The sequence below is a fragment of the Macaca thibetana genome, chromosome 13 (genome assembly GCF_024542745.1).
Source record: "Macaca thibetana thibetana isolate TM-01 chromosome 13, ASM2454274v1, whole genome shotgun sequence".
NCBI classification, from domain to species: Eukaryota; Metazoa; Chordata; class Mammalia; order Primates; family Cercopithecidae; genus Macaca; species Macaca thibetana.
The window spans coordinates 38,612,019-38,637,943 of NC_065590.1; the positions used below are offsets into that span (position 1 = coordinate 38,612,019).

The window sequence follows — 25,925 nt, forward strand, 5'->3', positions numbered from 1 at the left end:
GCTCACTGCAAGCTCCGCCTCCCAGGTTCACGCCATTCTCCTGTCTCAGCCTCCTGAGTAGCTGGGACTACAGGCGCCCGCCACCATGCCCGGCTAATTTTTTGTATTTTTAGCAGAGACGGGGTTTCACTGTGTTAGCCAGGATGATCTCGATCTCCTGACCTCATGATCCACCTGCCTACGGCCTCCCAAAGTGCTGGGATTACAGGCGTGAGCCACCGCACCCGGCCTTGTTTGTAATTTTTAAACCACCACATATTGGCAAGCATGTATACAAATTTTCCAACATTTTTCATTGTACTTGTGCTGAAAGCAGTAAAACGTGTGTGGTTTTAGCAAACAGTGCCTCCTTTATAAATCCAGAGGAACTTCAAGGAAGCTTTCAGAAATGGGCCTAAGTTTTTTAGCGAAACATTTGGTAAAGGAACTCATTTCCAAAGAACTTTCTGCTTCCTGAAGGATGGAGCTGGAACCCCTGCAGAGTCATATGCAAGGACAGAAAATATTCCTACCTGCTATATCATGTCCAAAATGGCTTTTGCAAAGCATCGACTTCCAAAAGTATACATTGCTGCTCTTTGCCTTAAGTAATGTTGCCCTTCAGAATAACGACACAAAAGTTGCCACCCCATACCGTTTCCTCTTCACTGACAGACACACATATCATGCTGTATTGCGCAATTGCTGGACAATCACCAACTTATTTTTTTTTTTTTTTTTTTTGAGACGGAGTCTCGCTCTGTCGCCCAGCCCAGGCTGGAGTGCAGTGGCGCGATCTCGGCTCACTGCAAGCTCCGCCTCCCAGGTTCACGCCATTCTCCTGCCTCAGCCTCCCGAGTAGCTGGGACTACAGGCGCCCACAACCGCGCCCGGCTAATTTTTTGTATTTTTAGTAGAGACGGGGTTTCACCGTGGTCTCGATCTCCTGACCTTGTGATCCGCCCGCCTGGGCCTCCCAAAGTGCTGGGATTACAGGCGTGAGCCACCACGCCCGGCAATCACCAACTTATTATGAGTCAATGGAAGAGGAAGGCAACAAGAAGATGTGAAATCAGCCAATGTTGCCCAACCACCATATTCCCTTTAAGCCCTCACTGACATCACAATGTGACACACTGAAGAGTTGGATGTTAGTGGTACATTTCTGGTCATCTTTCACTTAATGAGTATTTTCTAAGGAATATTAAGAAATGCTTGTATGCCTCGGGTTTCCAAGAGTTGCCACTGAACTGTCAAAGTCATCTACTTATATTTGACTTAACTAGCTCCCCACGTGTTCATTGCCTATGATAAATCAAGAAGGATGCTGAACTCTGCAGCAGATACAAGAGAAGCATATATAACACATTGTTCCTCTCCCTCAAGGAATCTAAATGTGGTTGAGAATTAAACAAGCAGATACTTTATTCATTGTTATAGCAGAAGCAATTACATAAAAAGGGATTATATTGAATGTAATCTAAGATCATTCGTCCTCAAACTTGTTGCCAAGTAAGATTATTTATCCTGGGATGAGAAAAGTGGAAATAATGGGGCAGGGGTGATGGCCTCCAGTAGGCCACAGCTACTTCCCATCTGTGAGGTGTGGAGCACAGGTGTCCTTTTTCATTATAACAAGGCTTCTATAAGGTTAATCCTGGCTAACTCCCAGCAGCAAACACCAGGGAGGCTTACTTTTGGATTTTAAAACAAAGTTTTAAAATTCTGAGAATTCCCTTGGGTGATTTTGATGTAAACCATGGTTACTAACCACTGAGCTAAGAGATTAGAAACATCAAGGGGAAGTGTCAATTCAAATTGAAAAGGTTTTTGCTCCCCATTCCCTGAAAAAAAAAAAAAAAATTCAGAGGAAAGAATATTGGAAAAGAACAAAATTCCTGAATGCACATAGATATCTGTTTTCTTCACATAAAAAGGAAGCTTCTAAGAAAGACTATTTAACTTGTATACTGATAATAGAATAAATTCGCTTTTAAGAAAAAGGCTGGCTCAGTGGTTCTCAGCCTTGGCTGCACATCAGAATCAACTGGGAGCTGTAAAAATCCAGAGGCTCTGATTTAATTGGCCTGGCATGCAGTTTTAACAGTTCCCTGGGATATTCAAATGTGCACCAACTAAGCTAGCTAAGGCAAAATTGTACCTATCAAAGGCCAGGCAAAGGAAGGCAAAGGAAAACACGTAAGTTCAATCCTTGTCCCTATTGTCTTCAAAATACCTCGAGCCACCATTACCTACACACAAGTTTTGACCATCCCAGGTCTCCTACTGGGCTGCTTCACTGAGACATGGCTCCAGTCCAACTTTATCTACCCTTCATTAACCTTCTTCCTTGGCTTTCCAAGAGCCCCATTCTAGATTAGGGCTTGTCCAATCAACTAATTCAAGAAATAGCTGATAACAATATAGAATGATGGAAGAAATCAACAAAATAAGGAAATTCCCTCCCAAGTTACTGTTCTTGCTTAATAGCCACATTCCAGCACCTGCAATCAAAGAACCAGGAACATAGGAATGTTTGTCAGAACCAACGAGAAAGCAACAGCAGGCAAACTGTCCATGGGCAACTGCCCGAGCCTTCCCAGTGTAAGGCTGGCCCTGCCCCATGCCTTTCCTTTAATCTAGCCCGCTGGTCACCCTGTCATCAAAAATATTACAATAGTCCATGAATTCTTTATAAATCCTTGCCATATATTTCTTAGGATACTGTTCTCTTAAAACCTGATGTGAAGGTAATTTTTCCATTCGAATGTCCCACTTCCCCCAGTGAAACTCAAAATCCATACCTACACCTCCTTTCAGCTAGCCCAGCCCAGAGTCCCTCTTTATAAATGTAAATATGGGCTCTTCTCTGGTTCTTCCCTCCTTGCCCATTCCATTAATCACTAAGATGGACATTCAGGGTCCTAACATGAAGTAAATCAAATCCCCGAGTCCCATGGAGCCTATAGACAGTACGTGGAAATCTCCTGATGGTAACCGATTCTCTCCATTATATACTGAGCAGCGCTTTTAAGGCAGCTCACAGTGCAGCCAGGAAGGCAAGACCTTGGTCCTGCAAAGCAGCCTTGGCCTCTAAGATGCCTTGTACTAGTATCAACTAGCTTCCCCCTGAATATTCTCATGTCTTCCTGCGACTTCCTCCACCAGGTGCTGGCCCTGGCTTCCTCAGTCATCTCGGCCCCTGTCTATCTCTTACCTCTTGGCATCATAGGCTCTGGCACCTGGTAACCGACTGGGGCTCCTCAGCACTCCCCAGCCCTTGCCTCCAAGACTGATGGTGGCCTGTACCTTTGGACACCTGGACATCCCCCCAGGACTCTGTCCATTCCCTCAATCTGCATTTGACTTTTGCCTGCTGTTCCTGTGAACTGGCCTCTGCACGCCCAGGTTTCGGTCTTGCCGTGCCCTACCCACAGACTGGAATGACTCTTCTCTGCTCTCAGTGGTGTACTCTGTTCCTCTTCTGGGCGTGGCCTGTTCCTGTTTTCCTGGTTGTTTTGAAGGGAGGAGGGACAGGTAAAATGGAAGTACTTTTACCATGGGACAGCTTTGTCTTTTGGATGCCATCTCTTAGACAATTTGTCTCCTCCGGCCATATTTTTCTTGAAACATCTTTTTTTCACTATGATATGGATAAAAGAGGCATTTTCCTACTTGCAGGGACATCTTCTGCCCTGTCAAACTCAATCTTCCTGACCTAAAGCCACTTTCATATCTACAGAGCTACTCATCCGTCTTTCACTCCATGAGTTTCATTTTCTGCTTGACTATTAACCAAACAAACCAAAAGTCACTGGGTAACTTAGAAACAAAAAGGACCTTGTAAAGGGAGAAGGCTAGACGGGAGCAGTGGTAGCCACTCACCTGCTTCAGTAAACATCCCTGCTTGATAATGACCCCTCTGAATTCTTCTTTCAGAATCACGTCATCATCACTGGAATTCTCTTCACAGAAGAACCCACTGTCTGGCTGTTGGGAAATCAAACAGCAAGCTGACGTCGCCAGTCTTTGGCACATTGCGACTTGTGCCATCTCCATTTCCCCCCTCCCCTCCAGCCATAAGGGCAGCCTCCTCATTTTCCTCCATTCCTGTGTACATCCCAATCTGAACTTCAAAGGTCCTTGATAAGCGAGTTTCTCCTCCTCCTTTTACTTGTTTCAGGGGTTGTTCCTTTCTTGCCTCCACTCAGGTGTGATTTTGTCAATATCCTTTTATTCTGGAGGGTTTCCCAAGCTGTATACTAACTTTAGCTCCATCTTCCTAACCAGGCACATGTCTGCCTTCAAAGCCTTCCTTCTCTTGGGATATCACAGTCACATCCTTGAAAGCAGGACAGGCTAATTTCTCATTCACAATACTATCACCAGCTCAACATTAGCCACTGAGGCCCCTCTTGGAGAAAAGTGAAAGCACGTGTCCAGCCTCTTCCCCTGAGGTTATGAGGGAATTGGGACTTGCTCAGCAAAAGTGGATGATGAATCAGACCGAGGAAGAGGAGCCACTGTGATGGGTATTTTTAGAATCCTGCATTGAAATGGCTGTAAATGGCCAGATCAAAGGACCGAAGAAAAAAAAACAGAAACAGACTGTGGAACTTCCCCTAAAGTGAAATGAAACTCTCTAGGGTGTTCACTTCATGTTTATAAGAAGGATGGTTCTCTTAGGCAACTTCCTAACTTCTGTGCTCTGATCCAAAATAGAAACAAAACTGCCAAAATCCCCCAAGAAATCCACCATTGCTGAATTTCTCAGGTGGCCTAAGAATAGGTTGACATTGTATAATACAGTGTTTCCCAATCCTGGGTAAGCATACTGTGGGAGGTACACAAGATGACTGCAGGAAGTGACATCTATGGACACATTTTGAATTAAGAGTCACATGTTTTAATGTACATTTGGAACAATGCACCTAACACATCAAACCTGTGATTTATAGCTTCCCCTCTGGAAAGGAAGTTGCAGGAGGGTGGGATTTTTGCCTGTCCCCCCAGCACGCTTGTCTATATGGCTGTATCTTCTTGTCTTAGAGAATGCTTGCCATGGACTAGGGTCTAAGACAGTTTTATAAATGAATTACTGCTTAGAATAAGAATAGATAGTTGGGAGGCAGAGGCGGGTGGATCACTTGAGGTCAGGAGTTCGACACCAGCCTGGCCAACATGGTGAAACCCTGTCTTTACTAAAAATAGGAAAATTAGCTGGGTGTGATGGTGCATGCCTGTAATCCTAGCTACTCCGGAAGCTGAGACAGGAGAATCGCTGGAACCCGGGAGGCGGAGGTTGCAGTGAGCCGAGATGACACCACTGCACTCCAGCCTGGGTGACAGAGTAAGACTATGTCTAAAATAAATAAATAAATAAATAGATAGGAAATAATAAACTTTAAAATCTCCATCAAAAATTTTTTTTTCAAGTAAACAGTAGTATCCTTTTATAATAACAAATTCACTTGGACAGGGCGAGTGTTGTGGAGAGGGCAGCTGTTGAGTTGGGAAATGCTGGTATAACAGAAGCTCTAAATGGGCCTGGAAACTTCAGGTATTCCCTTGTTCTTCCTGGCTGACGTCCCTACCCGCTGCCTAACAGCGCTCTGTAGACGTCTACGACCTGAAATCAATCTAGAATCTGCTCAGGGCAGCCTCCCTTACAGGAAGAAGAGATGGGGAGCTTTTCTTACAAAGTAGTAGAAGGCATCAGGGTTGTCCAGGAAAGGGTTTTCAGCAGTTCCATCCACTGCACTCTTGGACATGTCTCCAGCAGGCTGCAGATACCCCTCATTGAGCAGTGATGAAGCGATCATGAGGCCTTCCTGGCGATTCCTAACAGACTGGTTGGATACTAGCCAATCAATGACGCAGTTACCTACATGGGACAAGCACAGGGAAGGTTAACTCTTCCTTACGGAAGAACAAGCCCCTGACAATCACCCCTGAACTGACTCCAGTGCACCCACAGGTCTGACTTGACTTGTCTCCCCTGTTATTTCAAGAAAGAGAAAACAAAATCAGTGGGATAGATACCCACTAGAAACAAACAAACAAACAAACAAACAAAACTTTGTAAAGGGTTTTTAAGAACATCTACATGCTGCTTAAGAAGAAACACACGACCAGGTATGGTGGCACACCTGTTGTCCCAGCTACTCTGGAAGTTGAGGCAGGAGGATCACTTGAGCCCAGGAGTTCAAGACCAGCCCAGGCAACATAACAAGACTCCATCTCAAAATATAATAAATTTAAAAATAAAAAAATAAAAAAGTCTTTGTCAAAAAAAAAAAGCAACACATGCATCAAGGAAATGGGTTTTACTAACCCACTCACTTATCCCATTAATGGACAAACATTTACTGAGTACCTACTAGATGCTAGGTACTCTACTGGATGTTGGAGAAATTCCCTCAAGGACTGTAAAAGGGCATGATGGGTGTAATAAATAAGTCTTGTAACAAGTACTCTGCTATAAGTCAGTTGCGAGACTACTGGGTCTAATTTGAAGGTGTGAAAGAGGTGGAGGAGGTGAGAGAAGAGGGTTGTGCATGCACCATCAGGAAAAGATTCATACAGGAAGTGACACTGGGCAGAGGCTTAAAACATGAGTAGGCGTTTGCCAAGCATGTGAGGCAAGATGCAGAGGGACCAACACAGGCTGAGGGGGCAGCAGTGTGAACAGATGCACTCAGGCACAAAGCAGCCCCACGGGGCAGGGGAGGAGTTGGTGGAAAGAAGGCAAAAGGAAACAAGAGGAGGAGGGAGGTGAAGGGTGGGTGGGGAGAGCTTTGATGGCACAGTAAGAAATTTGACTAATGGGAAATCATTGCAAGTTTTTAAATAGGAAATAATGTGATGGCTATATGTCCTAAATTAAAATTTGATGACATCACCTGCACTGATTGTCATGCCTTTGCAGAGTCTAGCAGGGACCTTGAGAAATCATTTAAGCAACCTTCTGCCTCAAGAGATGATTGCAAAGAGAAGAAAATGAAATTGACCCATACTTTGGATTATTAGCAGGTTACAATGAAGCTTTCTATTAAAAACAGCATGTTTGTTCTTACAACAAAAAAACGATAAATATTTGAGGTGATGGATACACTAATTACCATGATTTGATCATTGCACAATGTATATGTGTATCAGAACATAATTGTGCCCCATAAACATGTACCATTATGTGTCAATTTAAAAACTAAAAAATAAAAAGCAGTGTGTTCCTTACAAATGTAGCCAACAAGGGAGTCAGCATGACAGCCTGCCTGTCCTGTCATCCAGGCAAAAGCAGTAGGGATGCCGCCCTCAGAACAGGAGTGACAGCAGTTGGATAGCGAGCCTTCCGTGAATTTCATATATGAAAGGCTTTTGCTCACTTTTCTTTCTGTACAAGGAAAAACTAAGTGACACTGCATTTCTTCTTTCTATCTTCATAGCAGCCTGTAAAGAGGCAGGGCAGTAAGTGCAGTCCTCATTTTAAGGATGAGAAAACTAAGGCTCAGGGAATTTGAGTGATCTTAGACCAAAGTCACAACTACCCTGGGCTGTCACTTTTAAGTGTTCCAACCCTTGCATCCATGCCCACTCGGTGAGGCATGCTGAAGCCTGAAAGATAAGTTTGGTCTAGTCTCCCAGTCGTCGGACATTTAAGGTCTCCCATCACGTGTCAGCACTGCTGGGTCCCAGGCTCTGCTGCAGCCTTCATCTCCCAGCCGAGGCCACCTGACTCCCCCATGAAGGCTCCACCCATAGAAATGTCCAGAATCCACCCTGATCTTCAACAAGAGGGATTTAAGAGGTACTAGCCCACCTGGAATCTTAGGGATTACAGGCCACTTTCAGAGGCCAAGGAGGGCAGATCACCTGAGGTTGCGAGTTTGAGACCAGTCTGGCCAACATGGTGAAACCCCATCTCTACTAAAAATACAAAAATTAGCCACAAAAATTACAGATGTGGTGCACATCTGTAATCCCGCTATTCAGGAGGCTGAGGCACGAGAATCACGCTTGAACTTGGGCAGCAGAGGTTGCAGTGAGCCAAGATTGCGCCACTGCACACCAGCCTGAACAACAAAAGTGAAACTCCGCCTCAAAAAAAAAAGAAGAAGAAGAGGAAGAGGAAGAAGAAGAAGAAAGAAAAAGAAGAGGAAGAGGAAGGAAGAAGAAGAAGAAGAAGAAGAAGAAGAAGAAGAAGAAGAAGAAGAAGAAGAAGAAGAAGAAGAAGAAGAAGAAGAAGCAGCAGCAGCAGCAGAAGCAGCAGAAGAAGAAGAAGCAGCAGCAGCAGAAACCACCCAATACTCTGGGACTCAGTAACACATTACACAGGAAATCAATCTGACCTGGATTGTATGCCCGAGGTGACACTGAGATCCCCTCCTGTTCCCTTTGCCCAAGGTGGTTGCAGTGACCTCGGTCCTGCTAGAGTTAGGACCTTGCCTTGCTCTTGTCACTTTCTCATACCACCACCCACAGCTTGGTGTCTTGATCCCAAATCTCAGCCCTGCCTTGTCTGATGCTCGTGGGCTGCTGCCTTAACTCTGAGGCTCATTCCCCCGGAGGACTGATCATAGCCTTTTCTCCTTAGCCTTGCCAATCCTGACCTGGACCAATTTCATGGATTATCTGTTGACGGCACATCCTCTTAGATTCCACATTTGCTGTATCAGCTCGGAGTTTTCTTCCTTTGATCTCTCTTGTCACCATAAGAAAGCCAGGCCTGGTATCTGACAAACTCAGTACCAAATTATACATCCCATTTTGCTCCCCCTGATGAACCATCAGCCCTACTAGGCTGGTCAGTTTCTTTTTCTAGATGCATATTCCGCACATGTCTGTCTCATAACTTTGTCCTCACCATCCTCTGCCCATCCTCTGCCCTGCCACCTCATCAAAAATCCTTTCAAAAGTATTTAATGAAATTCTACCCATTTTTCAGGGTCAAATTTGGGTGCCACATTCTATTCATCCCATCAACCCCTGAGTTCTTTCTCTTTTTCTGAACCCCTGGAATTGGTTGTACAGACATGTGACCCCTTAAAACACAATAACCACTTGAGCTTGCACCATATAGCACTGAGTGTGTGCCAGGAACTGCTCTACACACATAATGGCAAGCCTGTGAGGTAGGTGCACTGTGATTATCCCCACTAAATAGACAGAGAAAGTGAAGCACAGAGAGGCTAAGTCATTGAGCCAAGGTTTTGTAACTAGTAAGTTGCAGAGCCAGGATTTGAACCCAGGTAGTCTGGCTCTAAAGGACATGTTTTTAACCACTACACCATACTACCTAAACTCATAGCACCTAATACCTGACCCTGTGCAGCCTCTGATAGCCCTAATATTGTCATTTACAACTTACATTGTATGCTTTAATCCCTGTTTATCGTAGTAAGGGTTGCATCTTATCCAATTCTGTGTCTATTTTTAGTAAGCCTCAACATAATGCCATTTATTGAGGAAAAGAATCCTTTGATTGGAACGTTAGCTTGAACAAATGTTAACTTGAACAAATAAAGCTTGAACAAAATCGTTAGCTTGAACAACAACTTTCTATTTCACTCTGCAGGAGCTTCATTCTCAGGCTCACCAGGCTGCATTCTGGGACCCCTTCCAACCCCCATATCTCATACCCCCACCTCACAGACGAGGCCAAAGGAGGACTCCATATCGCCTTCCCAGTTGCCCTATTTCAGGCCCGCAAGTGCTTTTACCTGTGAAGCAGTGATTAAAAATCTTCTTGTCCTTCTCTAGATTCAGTTCTTTTATTCCTTTTTCAGTGTCTTTCATGGACAAATATAAGGCACTGCACAGAGATTAAAAAAAAAAAAGAAAGAAAAGAAAACCCAGTTGGATGAGTGGGGAACATTTCAGAATGGTAAGTTCTGTCTGGGAGGTGAACACAAGCTCCCCATCCCCAGGTATCCCCTGAGCTTAGTCTCCCTCCATCAGATCATAAATAGTGGAGGGGCAGCATTCATATCTGCATGACTCTGTAGCCTGCACGGCGTTTAGCAATGCTGGGAGGTACTTAACGACTCCTAAATTCTCTTAAATTCATTCAGCTCTTTGTTGATTTAATTATTGGCGCCTGGGATGGAAAGTTGCCCCAATTTAGAGGTCAAAGATGAAAGGTTCTCAGGGTCCATTTTCTATACATTCTAGATCTTTAATGTCCCACAATCCTCATGTGGGGAAAAGAAAGAGAGATCAGACTGTTACTGTGTCTATAGAGAAAGAAGTAGACATAAGAGACTCCATTTTGTTCTGTATTTGAGATGCTGTTAATCTGTGACCCTACCCTCAACCTTGTCCTTGAAAGAGACATGTGCTGTGGTGACTCAAGGTTTAATGGATTTTGGACTATGCAGGGTGTGCTTTGTTAAACAAGTGCCTGAAGGCAGTATGCTTGTGAAAAGTCATCACCATTCTCTTAATCTCAAGTACCCAGGGACACGTACACTGCCAAAGGTCACAGGGACCTCTGCCTAGGAAAGCTCGATATCGTCCAAGGTTTCTCCCCATGTGATAGTCTGAAATATGGCCTTGTGGGAAGGGAAAGACCTGATCGTCCCCCAGCCTGACACCCGTGAAGGGTTTGTGCTGAGGAGGACTAGTATAAGAGGAAAGAAGGCCTCTTGGCAATTGAGATAGAGAAAAGCATCTGTCTCCTGCCCGTCCCTGGGCAATGGAACATCTCGGTGTAAAACCCAATTGTATGTTCTGTTTACTGAGAAAGGAGAAAACCGCCTTAGGGCTGAAGGTGGGATGTGCTAGCCGCAATGCTGCTCTTTATGCACTAAAAAGGTTTGTGGAGATGTTTGCATATGCATACCAAGGCACAGCACTTTTCCTTAAACTTATTCATGTCCAGAGATCTTTATTCATATGTCTTACTGCTGACCTTCTCCCTACGATGATCCTATTATCCTGCCACTTCCCTTTTTCTAAGATGGGAAAGATAATGATCAATAAATACTGAGGGAACTCAGAGACCGGTGCCAGCGTGGGTCCTCTGTATGCTGAGCACTGGTCCCCTGGGCCCACTTTTTCTTTCTCTATACTTTGTCTCCGTGTCTCATTTCTTTTCTCAAGTCTCTCGTTCCACCTAACAAGAAACGCCCACAGGTGTGGAGGGGCAGGCCACCCCTTCACCTCATATCCCAATTCTTTAATGCTCTTCAAGGGACCATCTGTGGTAGACATTTGCCTTTAAGAAAGCGAATGCTTCCACTAAGCATATGTCTTATCTTTAAAATGATGAGATATAAGGCAAAACGGTGAGAAGTTCTCGTTTTTGTCCTTGAAGTAATACATCAAAGATAGCCTAACGAGAGAAGTTCTAAGCAACAAAACAGAAGGCCCCTTCCGTGTAGCCTGTGGCTCCCTGTAGTCCCAGCATTTTTCCCACTTAGTTCTGACAGCCCTGGCCAGGACTGTGGTCACTCGATGGCCCCCGTCAGCAGCTGCAGCTATACTGGGTGCCTCCTTGGAGCTCTTTGCCAAAAAGCTTTTGTGAGGAGGGGGGCTGCTGAGTCTTATTCAGCTCAGTTGACAAACTCTGTCAGACTCCCGTGCCATGCCGAGTCTTGTGTTGGTCATGCAGAAGTGCAGAAGGGGTGTCTTTAGGCTCCTCTCAGAGCCTCTCCCCACCCCGCCCTCCATAGAAACAAAATTCTTGTTGGACATTTTAAGCAGCCAGCATGGGATTCTTCCCGACAGGTCTCCTGTTTCAGGGAATGCTCAACAAAAAAGCAAAACCACCTAGAAGAAAAGGATTCCTAAAGAAAGGGGCTCATGTGACAAAGATGTGAGATATCCAGGAAGGAAGAAATCCCATTCCCAACCTCTGTCAGGGGCTAGATCTTCCTGTTGGCCTCTGACCACCTTTAGGCTACAACTATCACCTGCAATTCCAAGTCAGCCAACATCAGAGGCCATTAAACCAGGTCAGGACATAAATGGCTTCCACCAGGATGGCTGTTTACCCTGGTTGGCCTTTCCTGAGTGTGTAAATGCGTGAAATTGAACTTGAACTTGAAACCTTGCTTGCTTGGATGCATGGCCCCTGCCTTTTCCTTTCTACCTGAAGATCCTAAAGCTTTATTTCAAGACTAACTTATTATGGCTACTTTATAAATGCAATGATTATGTTTCTCTCTCTCTCTCTCTCTCTCTCTCTCTCTCTCATACCCAGTGTGAGGGAATTTGTACTCCATTAGCTTCCTCTCCTCAGCTGGTAGGCCTTGGATCACTCCTTCAGACCCAGGTAAACATTTTAGTACACCAAGTGCCAGTATTGACCTGGCAGAGTGGATACAACATCAGAGGCAGCCAGAGCAAGCCTTGGAGCGGGATCTGCTATGTTTGTGTCTATCAGAAGGAACGGGTAAAGAGAAGTAAACACAGAAAATCACCCTAAGTCAATGGTTTCTGGCAGTCGAATGGACCTCCTGGTAGATTTCCTGGCAAACTTCTGGCCTCCTTCAATGCATTTAATGGCCTTCTTGATATCCCGAACCCAGGCGTCTCTCTCCTCCAGGAAGGCTGCCTGGAAGAAGTGGTCCTGCTGTTTGGTCGTAGTGATCTTAAACACAAACTGAAAATCAAAACATGTCCCATTAGGAATGACTTATTTCAAGGGCTTGGGGCCCCTCATGAAGCAGAGGCCATTGGCCTAAAACTGTTCTGGTCAAGAGAAACCCAAATGCCAGGGTGGGGTGTGGTGGTGGTGAGAGGGACCAGCCCAAGGAGCACCACCCACATTGTAGGCGATGCTTGCACCAAAAGGTGAGTGCCTGACCAGGGGTTCAGGCAGCTCTTGATGTCAACTCACCATCCTTTTGCCAAAGTCCTGACAAGGGCTAGTCAGAGTGCTCCCTTTCAGTGGGATCATTCCTTTGGGGCTGTTGTCACTTTTCTTCTTATAGAATTCAATTCCATCTTCTAACAGTACAACCCACATGGGTTTCCACGTATTGAACACGCTCCCCTGTAATGACAACCAAAATAGCTGAGATGGGCAGGGCTCTTTGCAAACTGTATTTTCTTCCTAACAGGAAAGATTCTATATTTACTTACAGTTGGTTTTTAAAATGTTTTGTGACGTCATCTCTGTTCCTTCAACACAAATCCTCTGAAATCAGTGGCTTCTTGGGGAGCCATTCTCATTTCTACTCCCAGTTCTTTGCCCAAGCTGACCCCACTCTCTGGAATACTCCTTCCCAACTCTGCCATCTCCTCTTTCTCCCCTTGCCTAACCTCTCCCCATCCTTCAGGGCTCAGCTTAGCCACCTCATGGATGAGGCTTCTCAAACTGCACAGACCGACCCTGATCTCAGGGGCGCCTCCCGCTTTTCTCACTGAATGTGCCACACGTCCTGGAACTTGGTTATATACTTCCTCATATAGTTCTTCAATTGTCTTCAGTATGGTGATCTTTCCTTCTCCGTGGCAATTGCACTATCAGGTACTTTCCTTGGCTCATGATACTGATCACACAGGGGATGTTCATTAAAATAATACAAAAGAAGATCATTTCCGAAACTGCCAAATGCTAGCAGCTATCACATTTCATTGAAAAGAGCAACCAGTCCTTCTTATTGTCTACTTCATCCCCAACCAAACCCTTTCCTGCTATGATTTCCCCTGCACCTTCCTTTTCATGCCTGGTTCACACCATTAAGAACCACAAAAGAGCCACCTCATAGTAACATTCTCACCCCCACTATGTGTAAGAACTGCCGGCAGATCTTGCTTCTGAAACTACATCTTACACATGATCTTAGAGTATAGTTCTTTTTTCGAACTATATCATGTATTTTTACATGTTTAACTGCCTATTTTGAGGAGAAAAAACACAAAAATGATAATTATTGGTGTTCGGTTGGAAGGGTTTTATTTTTAAGGGTTTTAGAACATTTCAATTCTTGGGAGGGTTAGTCAGAATTGGAGAAAGAATTAAATATCCTAAAGCCTAGTGGTTTTCAAAATATGGCCTGCAAACCAACTAATCTGACTCACTGAAGACAGGTATAAATAAAAGTTGGTTTTACCCCAAATCTGCCTTCACTTATAAGCTCTGGCAATGCTGCTGAGATGGCTGGTTGAATCTTAGATGATCTAGCTCAAGCACTATCTCTCTCTCTGTCTCTCTGTTATTTTATTTTATTTTATTTTATTTTATTTTATTGAGACATGTCCTCTCTGTGTCACCCAGGCTGGAGTGCAATTGCACAATCTCAGCTCACTGCAACCTCTGCCTCTCAGGTTCAAGCGATTCTCCCACCTCGGCCTCCCAGGTAGCTGGGATTACAGGTATGCATGACCACACCCAGCTAATATTTGTGTTATTTTTTTTAGTAGAGACAAGGTTTCACCATCTTGGCCAGGCTGGTCTTGAACTCCTGATCTCAAGTGATGCTTCTGCCTCGGCCTCCCAGAGTGCTGGGATTACAAGTGTGAGCCACCGCGCCCAGCTGGCTCTATTGCTTTCTTACTGCCCACACTTGTGTAAGCCACTTGCCCTCTCTAAGGCTCAGTTCCCAGCACTAAAATGATAAGAATGACTACCTCCGAGATTTCTAGCACATATGAAATGAAATAATTTGGATAAGACTTTATAAGTTCAAATGTGCTCTACAAATGAGAGGTTGTATTATTAAATATCTTCACAGATGGCCATGTATGAATGTCTTCCATGCTTTGAGTTTCCAACACAATGAACAGCTGCTCCTTCATCCTCCCTATTCTCAGAAAAATGATAATGAACTGGTATCACTATCATCCCAATGAGGAAGAGTCAAAAATATTTAGCCAGTTGCCATGTGGAGTAATGAATGGGAAAGCTGAAGGCTCTGAGGATCTGCATGAATGTATTTGTGAGGAAACACCTCCCTTTGGTTTCTCTTCTGGTGGAATAAGGTTTGGGGTTGTGAATAATCCAGCCTGCCTCAGACTTGCAGGCCTCCTCCGTTATTGTATGACAAGTCATACAATGATGCTTGAAGTATTTAGGATGCTTCAATGTATGCTATGATTTGGGGTCAAACCTTGAACCACATTTGAGCCTCATGTCAATCACTTATTAGTTATACATGTCTTTGGGTAAAATGTTTAGTATTTCTGAGCCATAGTTTTTTTATTTTCTAAGAAGGAGACAATAATTCCATCTTAAAGCAAAATAAGTATTAGATTTAGATCATGTATAAAATATATATATAAGTATATAATGCATGTGATATGCTTATATGTGAACAATGTACATATGCATTATACTATATATATTTTTAAATACATATGTATACATATGTTTTATATATAAAGTGTGTAAAATCACTCTGTCAACTATTGCCACCCAACTATATGTTCCAGGAGGGCAAGAACTTACTTCACCATGATATTGCCAGGTGTTCAATCAATAATTAAATGGTTGTAATTAAAATCACATTATGACCATAAGAAAATATTGGGGAAAATCTACAAGACATTGGTCTGGCCAAAAATTTCTTGAGCAATACCCTACAAGCACAGACAACCAAAGCAAAAATAAGCAAATAGGATCACATCAAGGTAAAAAGTTTTTGCACAGCAAAGGAAACAGTCAAGAAAGTGAAGAGACAACTCACAGAATGACAGAAAATATTTGCAAACTACCCATCTGACAAAGGATTGATAGCCAGAATATATCAGGGGCTCAAACAACTCTAGAGGAAAAAACTCTAATAATCCATTCAAAACATGGGCAAAAGCAGACATACAAATGGCAAATGGGCATATGAAAAAGTGTTCATCATCACTGATCATCAGAGAAATGCAAATCAAAACTACAATGAGATATTAGCTTATCTCAGTTAAAATGGCTTTTAACCAAAAGACAAGCAATAAGAAATGTTGATGAGGATGTGGAGAAAAGGCAATACTTGTACACTGTCAGTGGGAATGTAAATTAGTAAAACCACTATGAAGAACAGTTTGGAGGTTCCTCAAAAAACTAAAAACAAAACTACTATTTGACCCGGCAATCTTACTGGGGGGTATATCCTGAGAAGAAAGGAAATCAGTATATGGAAGAGATATCTGCACTCCCATGTTGGTTGCAGCACTGTTCACAATAGATAAGATTTGGAAGCAACCTAAGTGTCCCTCAACAGATAAATGGGTAAAGAAAGTGTAGTACATATACACAATGGAGTGCTACTTAGCCATAAAAAAGAATGAGATCCTGTCATTTGCAACAGCATGGATGGACCCAAAGATCATTATGTTGAGTGAAATAAGCCAGGCACAAAAAGACAGACATCACATGTTCTCACTTATCTGTGGGATCTAAAAATCAAAACAACTGAACTCATGGACACAGAGAGCAGAAGCATGGTTACCAGAGGCCAGGAAGGGAAGTAGAGGAGTTGAGGGGAAGTGTGGATGGTTAATGGGTATCAAAAACAAGCCAACAGAAAGAATAAATGAGACCTACGATTTCATAACACAACAGTGTGACTACTGCCAACTTAATTGCACATTTTAAAATAACTAAAAGAGGGTAATTGGATTGTTAGTAATACAAAGGATAAATGCTTAGTGGGGATGGATACTGCATTCTCCATAATGTGATTATGACGCATTGCATGCCAGTATCAAAACATCTCATGTACCGTAAAAATATATATACCTACTATGCACCCAGAAAAATTTACATTTTAAAAATTTAAAAAACTTAAAAATAAAAAATAAGATCATGTTATGTATTAATTAATAGATAGGACTGAATAAAGAAGGCATAATGATATGATTAACATAAGAATAGACACAATAAGTCTGACAATATTTCCTAAAATGATCCTATAGACCTCTGCAGGACAATATGTAGCGCAGCTTTGGCCAGTGTGGAGGCAGGTGGTTCACATTTGCACAACAAGGCTGTGCAGGAAAGATGCCTTCAGGGGAGAGGAGGACTGTCATTCTACCGGAATTTTTTAAAAAATTAAGATAAAATGTATATACATTGACAGTCGACCATAAGCTCCTCATGGATCTCTACTTTCCATCTGGTGCATTTCAGGCTGGCTTTCTGTGGTTTGTTTTCTGCTCCCAAACCTGTCCATTGAGTTCAGTTCAACTCAAGAGTGGCAAGCAGAATCTATCTCAATTGTCAATTCAGACTGAGTAGTAGTGGATGCTTGAGGCTGGACTCAGTGGAAAAGTGTCGTGATCCAACAGCCGTGTCTCCCATGGGCAAAGCAGCCATAAGTGGTGGCATGCACCCTGCAGTTGCTTCCATTTCTTGGGCTAATCAGATTTTATCTGAATATGAATGCCAAAAAGAAACTCAGACAGCAGCCTTGTGGGCAGGCATGCCTTAGTCGTATGAAAATCACTTGCAAAAGGTCTATAATGCCAGAATGAGGATCTCCACATCAATGTAGCCCCTAAGAAAATCCTTAATGAAAATGTTTTCAGTTTGGGTTCATGCCCCTTTAGCAATAAATTGACCATCCTGATTAAAACAGGGAAGTCTCTATTTCTGGTCTATATTTTGGGAGAATTTTGGCAAAGGCCTATTCTTTAACCCATGGTGTCACCCTGTCATGACTACCACAAAATAGAATTATCATCCAGTTCCCAAGAGACCCTACTGCTTATCTCAAAATACAAAGGGCCTCTATATAAAGGTCCAGTTGCCCAAAAGGAAGACTATTTATGCAAAGATAAATACTTGTGGGACTATCACTTTGCTTGTCCAAACATTTCCTTTGCTCTAGTTACTAAAATAATTTTCTAAATTAAAATACCCTATCTCTTTTCTGCCTGGGCAGAATAACTATTCCAGACCAACACTGGATTATTTCCCTTTTAAAAATGAGCAAGATCAGACACTGTGCCAACACATGAAATAATTCCAGTCAAATGTCTTTCTGTTTTGCATCTGAAGGAAACATATCTTAGAATACAAAGAGCTCCTGCAAATCAATAAGAAAAATACAAACAACCCTATTTTTAAGTGGGCAAAAATTATCAAGGAGGCACTTTGGTAAAGAAAACATCCAAAACTTATGAAAAGTTGTTCAACATCATTATTTATCAGGAAAATGCAGATTCAAATCACAATGAGATACCTGTACGCACCTGCTGGAGTACCTAACATTTTAAAAGACAGAGAAGAATAAGACTTGACAAGGAGGTAGAATAACTGGAAGTCCCAAATATAGCTGGCAGGAGTGCAGAATATCACATCCAATTCAGAAAAAATATCTGGTGGTTTTATGCTAAAGCTAAACACATATATGTCCTTTGCACCAGCAATTTCACTCCTGGGCAAAGATCTGAGAGAAATGAATGCATATTGCCACAAAGGTTACATGCAAGAATGTTCATGACACCTTTATTCATCATAGCCAGAAACAAAGACTAACCCAAATGCTCATCAACAGAATGAATAAGTAAACTGTATAATATAATATATGAACCCATTATTAACACAGTAAATGTATACTATGGAAAAAAACTTAGCAATTTTTTAAAAATGAACCGCTAGTACCTGGAATATTATAAATAAATATCATAGATGTTGAGTGAAAAGCAAACAGGCAAAACATGTACTCAGAGTATGAATGCATTCACATGAAGTTCAACAACAGGCATAGCTTATGAGAAAATGTTACAGTAATGGTTACCGAGGATGGGAGTATAGACTAGGAAAGGAACAATGGAACTTTATGGCATATTAGAAATGTCTCCATCTTTATCTGTGTGTTGTTTACATGAGGTATAGGTATGTAAAAAATTATGACACACTTTGTGTACCTTATTGTATGTAAGTTACCCTTCAATTAAAAAACAAAATTGTTAACTCCAGGTCCTGTTAATTAACTCCATGGAGGGGTATACAGTGATTATAGTAACACCACCCTTCAAGTTGCTTCTATAGAAGGAAACTATTCCGCATTAGTTACTTCTCTCACTTAATCACTAGAAAAACAGCATATTCATGCAATGAATTGTCCTTGATTGAATTGTGGATTCTTTTCAAAGTCGCTATGCAGAATATTATTGAGTGATCTGGCATCATTTGAACGTAAAATGTGTATTAGATAATGGCGTTTTATCAGTAATAAATTTCTTAGGTGTCATAATGGCATTGTGATTATACAGGAAAATGTCCTTTTTCTTAGAAGATGTATGTTGAAGCATTTTGGGGTGACGTAGCATAGCATGATGTCTGCAAATTGCTCTCAACTATCTCAACCTAAAATGATACGTGTGTATATTTACATAAAAATATAGAGATAGGGAGAGACAAAGCAAATGCGCCCATCCATTATCAATTGATTAATCTAGGCAAAGGGTATATGAATAATGGTACTAGTTTCCTCAGTTTTCTGTGGGTTTGACTTTTTAAAATAATTTGGGAAAAGTATTAAATGAACGAATAGCATATGACTCTGCTATGTATTAAAATTTAGAATATACTTTTAGGGAAATGGATAGACAAATCTACTTAATAAAATTTTAAAAATACCTGGAAACAAGAAAAGAAAGACATGTTCTCAGAGCTAGAAACGAAAAGTTGCACTAGATGATTGCCAGAATCCCTTTTAAACCTAATATTTAATATTCAACCTCAGGACTCACTGAGATTATTAACTGCCATCATCACTCAGGGCTTTTGACCTTGACATTGGGATGCATCAGCAGCGACAAGCCAGCATTGCATTCCTTCAGTAGACAAAGCTTCCAGAGTCAACTGTCCAAAATGAGTCTGTGCTTTTCTAATCCAAGTGCAGCCTCAGGGGTCTGACTCCGAGGAGGATGTGTTGTTTGGGATTCAGGGTCATTAGGCATAATGAAGAGGCCGATACTTTATGAAACAAGAGAAATCTGACCACTTATAAAGCTTAAACATTCTTCCACGCCTGATAGTGCTGATTTAGGTCAGGATGATGGAGTTTGAGGAAGTTTCTCTCTCCTCTTCACCACTACTGCAGCTACCAGTTTCTCACTCGGGTAACCTGGCAGCACCTCTCCCTGACCATCCCTAAATTTTCCCTTTTCTGGCCCCGACCCACTTGATGCTCACCCAAGGGCAAACCTGGAAGTGTGATTATGGAATGTCCAAATGATAGAGGAATTTAGGATCATCTACCAACCCTGTCACCATATTGATAAAAAAAAAAAGTGGAGGCCCAGTTAAGTGATTGGCCTAGTACATCTGACCAATTAATGTTAAGTGATTGACCTAGTACATCTGACCAGTTAATGTAGAATCCAGGTCTCCTGATTCTCAGTTTTATGCTCTTTCCCTTCCCCTCAGATGTCATTTTCATTTTGGTTCTTGCATAACATTGAGGCATTCTGGAATCTGAATCGATTTCTTTAGACCACTTAGCTAGTTATTTCACTTTAATGGAGATATAGATACAGATATAGATATAGACAGAGATAGAGATATCCATATGCTGTGTGTGTGTGTGTGTGTGTGTGTGTGTGTGTGTGTGTAGCATATGTGTGTTTTCACCCATTATATGCCAAAACTTGTGCATCTCCACAATGGGATGCTGAGTCAGATTTAAAGTTTTCTGGTAAATAGTTGTTCATCATCATGGGACTGGTATAATTTAGCACCTAAGAGTCTGACATTGCATGACACCAAAAGAAGAAATCATAAAGAATGGGAGATTTAACCATATTAAAAATAAACTCGGCTGGGCGCAGTGACTCATGCCTGTAATCCCAGTACTTTAAGAGGCTGAGGTGGGTGGATTACTTGAGGCCAGGAGTTTGAGACCAGCCTGGCCAACATGGTGAAAGCCAGTCTCTACTAAAAATATACAGGAAGTAGCTGGGTGTGGTGGTACACACCTATAGTCCCAGCTACTTGAGAGGCTGAGGCAGGAGAATCACTTGAACCCAGGAGGTGGAGATCGGGGTGAGCCTAGATCACACCACTGCACTCCAGCCTGGGCAATAGAGTGATACTTCGTCTCAAGAAAAAAAAAAAAAAAATGAACTTCTCTGTATTTAAAAAACTGCAACTACTGAAAAGGAAATGAAAATGCATAGATATTTGTATCATCATATGATTAAAAATTAATATCCTTAATTTTTTAAACTCTTTAGAACCAGTAAGAAATATAAAAGCACTTCCAATTTTTAAAATGGGCAAATAATATAAATAAGGCATTCTCAAACGAACAAATACCTGGGTCCAGTAAAATATAATTGATTGCTTCAACAGCAATCAAAGAAATGCAAATTGAAATTAAATAAGATACAGTCTTTAATAATATTTTTTAAAGACTTATAAGGTGTGGGAAATGAGCATGTGGGAAAAAAAGGAGCTCTATGAGTCAGTAGTTTGATGTGGGCTGTCAAAAAAAAATCTAAACTCATTGTGGTTGTATAAATAGAAGTGTAAGATCGAAAGCAAGGAAAATGATAATTCTGTCTTTAAACAAAGCATAGCCTGCACGTGACCATGGGGTCTGGAGCTGGATGGCTCAGGCTCAAATCCCAACTCTGCCACTTTCTAGTAATGCGGCCCTTGAGCAAGTTTTTAAACCTCATTTTCTCCATCTGGCAAGCAGATATGATGATATCTACTTCTTAGCATTGTTGGGAGATGAAAACAATCCATGTAAATTGCTTAAATCAATAATTGGCATATGGTAATCACTTGTTAAATGGTACCTATTCCTTACAGTTCTATGCTTATCAGATGCCCCTGGAGACCTACACTGAGTTCAAGGGACCTCAAAGCTGCAGAGAAACCAGAGCCTGTTCAAAGCAGAACACCAAGATGGTATCATCTCTCTAACTGTTGGAGAAACTGACTAGGTTTTAGCCCATAAAGGAACAGGTAGAGAAGGTGTGAACGCCTGGATAATTTTGAAGTCCCAGCAGGTGGAGGTTTCAGGAAAACAGTTTTCTGCATAACTTAAGGGAGAAAATTTAATTAGTGAGTTCTCTAACAAGAGAAGTATTCAAGCGTGCTTCTTAACAGATGAATAAAAGAAATGCAAGCCACAGATGAGAAGTTGGATTAAATCTGTAACATCTATTTCTACCCTGAGATCCTACACATCTATTCCAAGGTGCCTTTTGTCCCTCTTTTCCCCCTTTATTCTTCTATTTCCAGGTGTCCCTGCCAATCCTTGGGTTTGCTTAAAAGCCAAAAAATAATAATACATCTTTGAAATATATTCTATATGATCATCTAAAACTGACTACCCCCATTGAAATTACTTTTCTTAAGACTTAAGAAGTTACTTTGGTCTCTATGAAGTCTATTTTAGGCAAATTTCTTTATCTGGGACATGTTCATTCAACAAATAATGATAGAATGGCTCTTATGCTTTCAACACTGGCCTGGTTGTTGGGGTGTAAAATTAAGCAACTCCAGGTGCAGTGACTCGCACCTGTAATCCTAGCACTTTGGGAGGCCAAGGTGGGTGGATCACTTGAGGTCAAGAGTTCAAGACCAGCCTGGCCAACATGGTGAAACCCCATCTCTTCTAAAAATATAAAAATTAGCCGGGCATGGTGGCACATGCCTATAGTCCCAGCTACTCGGGAGGCTGAGGTAAGAGAATCACTTGAACCCTGGAGGTGGAGGATACAGTGAGGCAAGATTGCACCATTGCACTCCAACCTGGACTACAGAGAAAGACTCTGTCTCAAAATACATAAATAAATAAAATAAAAATAATAACAAAAATAAACAAGACCCTGTCTCGGCTCTCAAATAGTTCACAATCTCACATGGGAGACAGTGACCTCCAGGTCAGTGTGATGAATGCACAAATTGAAGTGTGCCTTCCTGTGTACACCCAGCATCACAGAAAGAAGCCACAACCAATGGCTGAGGGTTGGGGCAATCGGATATTTGTGTTTAGAACCCCTCTCAGACACTCCTTACAAAGTGAAGACATCTCTTTTAACTTTCCCTTTCCCTCAAATTTCTCTTTTCACATACTGATGTGTGGCTGGAATTCAAAGGAAAATTACACTGTGATCAAAACTACATATCTAAAGCAGAACTGTCAGTTACTATTATCTATTCTTGCACACCCATGGGACATGTTATTTTAAGTTGATGTTGCATTCAATTAAGCCCTTATGTTGGCTACAACACAAATCACATCATCTAATTTTCCAATCTGATCCATCAAATCACTGACATAGCACCCCAAACAAATGGTTGTGCTGTGCCTATATAAACTCACTGAAGGCAAAGGAACTAGTCTATTCAGTAGCGTATTTTTTACATAAGTGAACTCTTCCAGGTTGGAAAATTTATCAGTGAAAACATATTAAATAAGCAATACAGAAATGGCACCGAGAGTGCTTAGCAGCATGATTTCTGGAGCCTTAGATTTAAGTTCAGATCTCAACTTTGCCTCTTCCAGGCTCTGTAATCTTAGGCAAGTTACTTAATTTTTCCAAGCATTAGTCTCCTCATCTGTAAAATGAAAGTAACAAAGTACCTGCTTCCTATTGTTGTGAAGATTAAATGAGATAATATATACAAAGCATTCACCACAGTGGCCAGCACGCAGTATACATTTGAAAAATGGCGACCACAGAGACAGGTAAGAGTATGGTTTTGGGGGAGGAGGTTGCGGTGAACTGAGATCTCACCATTGCACTCCAGCCTGGGCAATAAGAGCAAAACTCCATCTCAAAATAAAATAAAATAAAATAGTACAGTTTTGTAGGCAACACTGTGGAGTCGCTCTGGCATAAGGTTCCCCTGGGTACCCCTCATCATCGTGACAGTGCTTTGGAAAAGAATGTCACTACAATACGAGCCCATGAGGGCCACATAGAAAGTGGTTAGGTTCTGCATAATGCTGAGGCCACACTGCTGGACTGCAAACCAGCTCTCCCACTTATTAACTGTGTGACTTTGGACAAGGTCCTTTGCCTCTCTGTACCTCAATCTCCTTGTCTGTTAAGTAAGGATAATAATTGTCCCCATTTTGTTGAGTTGTCATAAGTATGCTGTATAAATGCATTAAGGCATGAAATGCTTGGAACTCTTCCTGCCTCAGGGTAAACACCACATGCATTAGCTATTACAATGATGAATCAGTAGGTGCAAATCGCTTGAGATTATTTCATCCTGCCTAGAAGACAAGGTAGATGCAGGAAAGAACTTCTGGGCCAGGACCCTGACTCTCCTGCTCTCTTCCACTTCTACCACAACTTTCTTCAGCCCTTTCCTTTCCTGTCCCTGCCGCTTGCCCTTCCCTTTCCCATCACCCTGATTCCTCTGCTTTCTCCCAGCCTCAATGGACATCCAGATCCCTCAGCCACTTTCTGAGTCAGTGCCGCTGCACCAAGTGCTTGTGAGCTTGGTTGTCCTGGCAACAACAGCTTGCTCCATAAACCTGTAGGAACGAGGCTGGTTTGAGACATGACTTGGAGGAGTCTAGGTTATGCAGAGCATATAGTTTGCTCCTCTCTCATTTTTTTCCAGTTATGATGATGAACATATCTAATTCAGTAGCAAGTATTCGAGGACCTTCCAAACATGTTTATTGGCCAGAAAGAAACCTCCTAAACAGAGAGAAAGGGAGGCTGAGGTTATTAAGCCCAATCTTGCCCACAAAACAATTTGTTCATGCCTCGCTCTGGCTCTAGTGAGTTCATCTGACCTTTCTTCTGTGGGCCAGGGTAAGCTGCCTTTCAGAATGCTGCCTGGGATTAATGAGATGGTAGGCTTTGCTGTTAGGCAGGCCTGGGTTTGAATCCTAGGTCATCCTCTTGCCACATGTTTGACTGTGGGCGAGTCACTTATTCTCTGTGAGCCTCGGGTTTCTTGTCTGTAAGATGAGGATCACAGAGGGTGGTTAGGATTAAATGAAGTCATGTTTGTATAGCAGCTTGCTGCTCCATGGTTGGCTAGAAGGGCTGTTTTTTAAAACAAAAAAAGTAAATTGAAAGAGTCTGAGGCAAAGAGACATGGGTATTACTTGGAATGAAAAAGCTGGAAAATGACAGAATCGTGTATTTTCCCTCCCCCTCTTAACCACTGTCTTTATTTGGAGATCTTATTCAGGAGGCAAAAGAGGAAACCTGGATTGTGAAATGTCAACAGTTATCGTGCACAGAAGAAAAGCAGAAACATTTTACAGTTAACGCTATTGACCCCAAGATTTCTAACTTGACAAAATTCCTGCACCAGCATTTCCTAATGCTATATTTTTTCCACCCAAAACATCTTATCTGCAATAAAATTATTTCATAAAACAAGACACAGGACAAAGATGTTCTCTGTTACTACCCAGGTATCTTGAACTGCATAAGAGAAAAAGGTGAATGAAGGAATATTCACTATTATTATTTTTCATGCTTTAACATCAAAAACCATAGCCAAGGCTTCTAAGAGCCTTTTCAAAGATTTTTATGGCCCCTCCTTCATAATTAATTTGGCAACCAACCCAGGAACCAGTACATGACCCCATTAACATCTAGGAGGGGCCCCACCACCTACTAAAGTGTATACTGATGCTGATACAAATAATCAGTGTCTCATGCAGCTTGTGTACACCAATTATGTGTCAGATTCCTGACATATACAGTTTTTAACCCACACATGAGGTAACTGAAGGAAACTTAATGTCTACAGAAGTTAAGAACTTCAATATCTTCTTGGGAAATTCTGTCTTTAGGTTTAGTTCTACAGCTGACAAACGGAATATTTCTGAACCAAACATTTCTTAAAAATATCAAATGAGATGCTGGGGGCTATGTAAGAGTGGAGGGTTAGAGAAGGGAGAGGATCAGAAAAAATAACTATTGGATACTAAGCTTAGTGCTTGGGTAACAAAATAATCTGTACAACAAATGCCTGTCACAGGAGTTTATCTATATAACAAGCCTGCACAGATACCCCTGAACCTAAAATAAAAGTTTTAGAATAAAAAAAAAGAGAGACTCTT

General features: G+C 42.0%; 3 protein-coding genes across 5 annotated transcripts in view; 2 read left to right on the forward strand and 1 right to left on the reverse strand.

Annotated features, from left to right (window-relative positions):
* CNRIP1 (cannabinoid receptor interacting protein 1) overlaps positions 1-25,925 on the forward strand; it is a 1,091,934-nt gene that overhangs the window by 994,708 nt on the left and 71,301 nt on the right. The window lies entirely within an intron of this gene.
* C1D (C1D nuclear receptor corepressor) overlaps positions 1-25,925 on the forward strand; it is a 377,915-nt gene that overhangs the window by 28,796 nt on the left and 323,194 nt on the right. The window lies entirely within an intron of this gene.
* PLEK (pleckstrin) overlaps positions 1-25,925 on the reverse strand; it is a 34,890-nt gene that overhangs the window by 6,142 nt on the left and 2,823 nt on the right. Inside the window, exons 2-6 of the mRNA XM_050754495.1 lie at positions 12,821-12,976; positions 12,402-12,583; positions 9,699-9,790; positions 5,679-5,863; positions 3,865-3,969 (exon numbers count right to left, since the gene is read on the reverse strand). Coding sequence (XP_050610452.1) covers positions 3,865-3,969; positions 5,679-5,863; positions 9,699-9,790; positions 12,402-12,583; positions 12,821-12,976 — 720 coding nt within the window. The remainder of the gene's footprint in view (positions 1-3,864; positions 3,970-5,678; positions 5,864-9,698; positions 9,791-12,401; positions 12,584-12,820; positions 12,977-25,925) is intronic.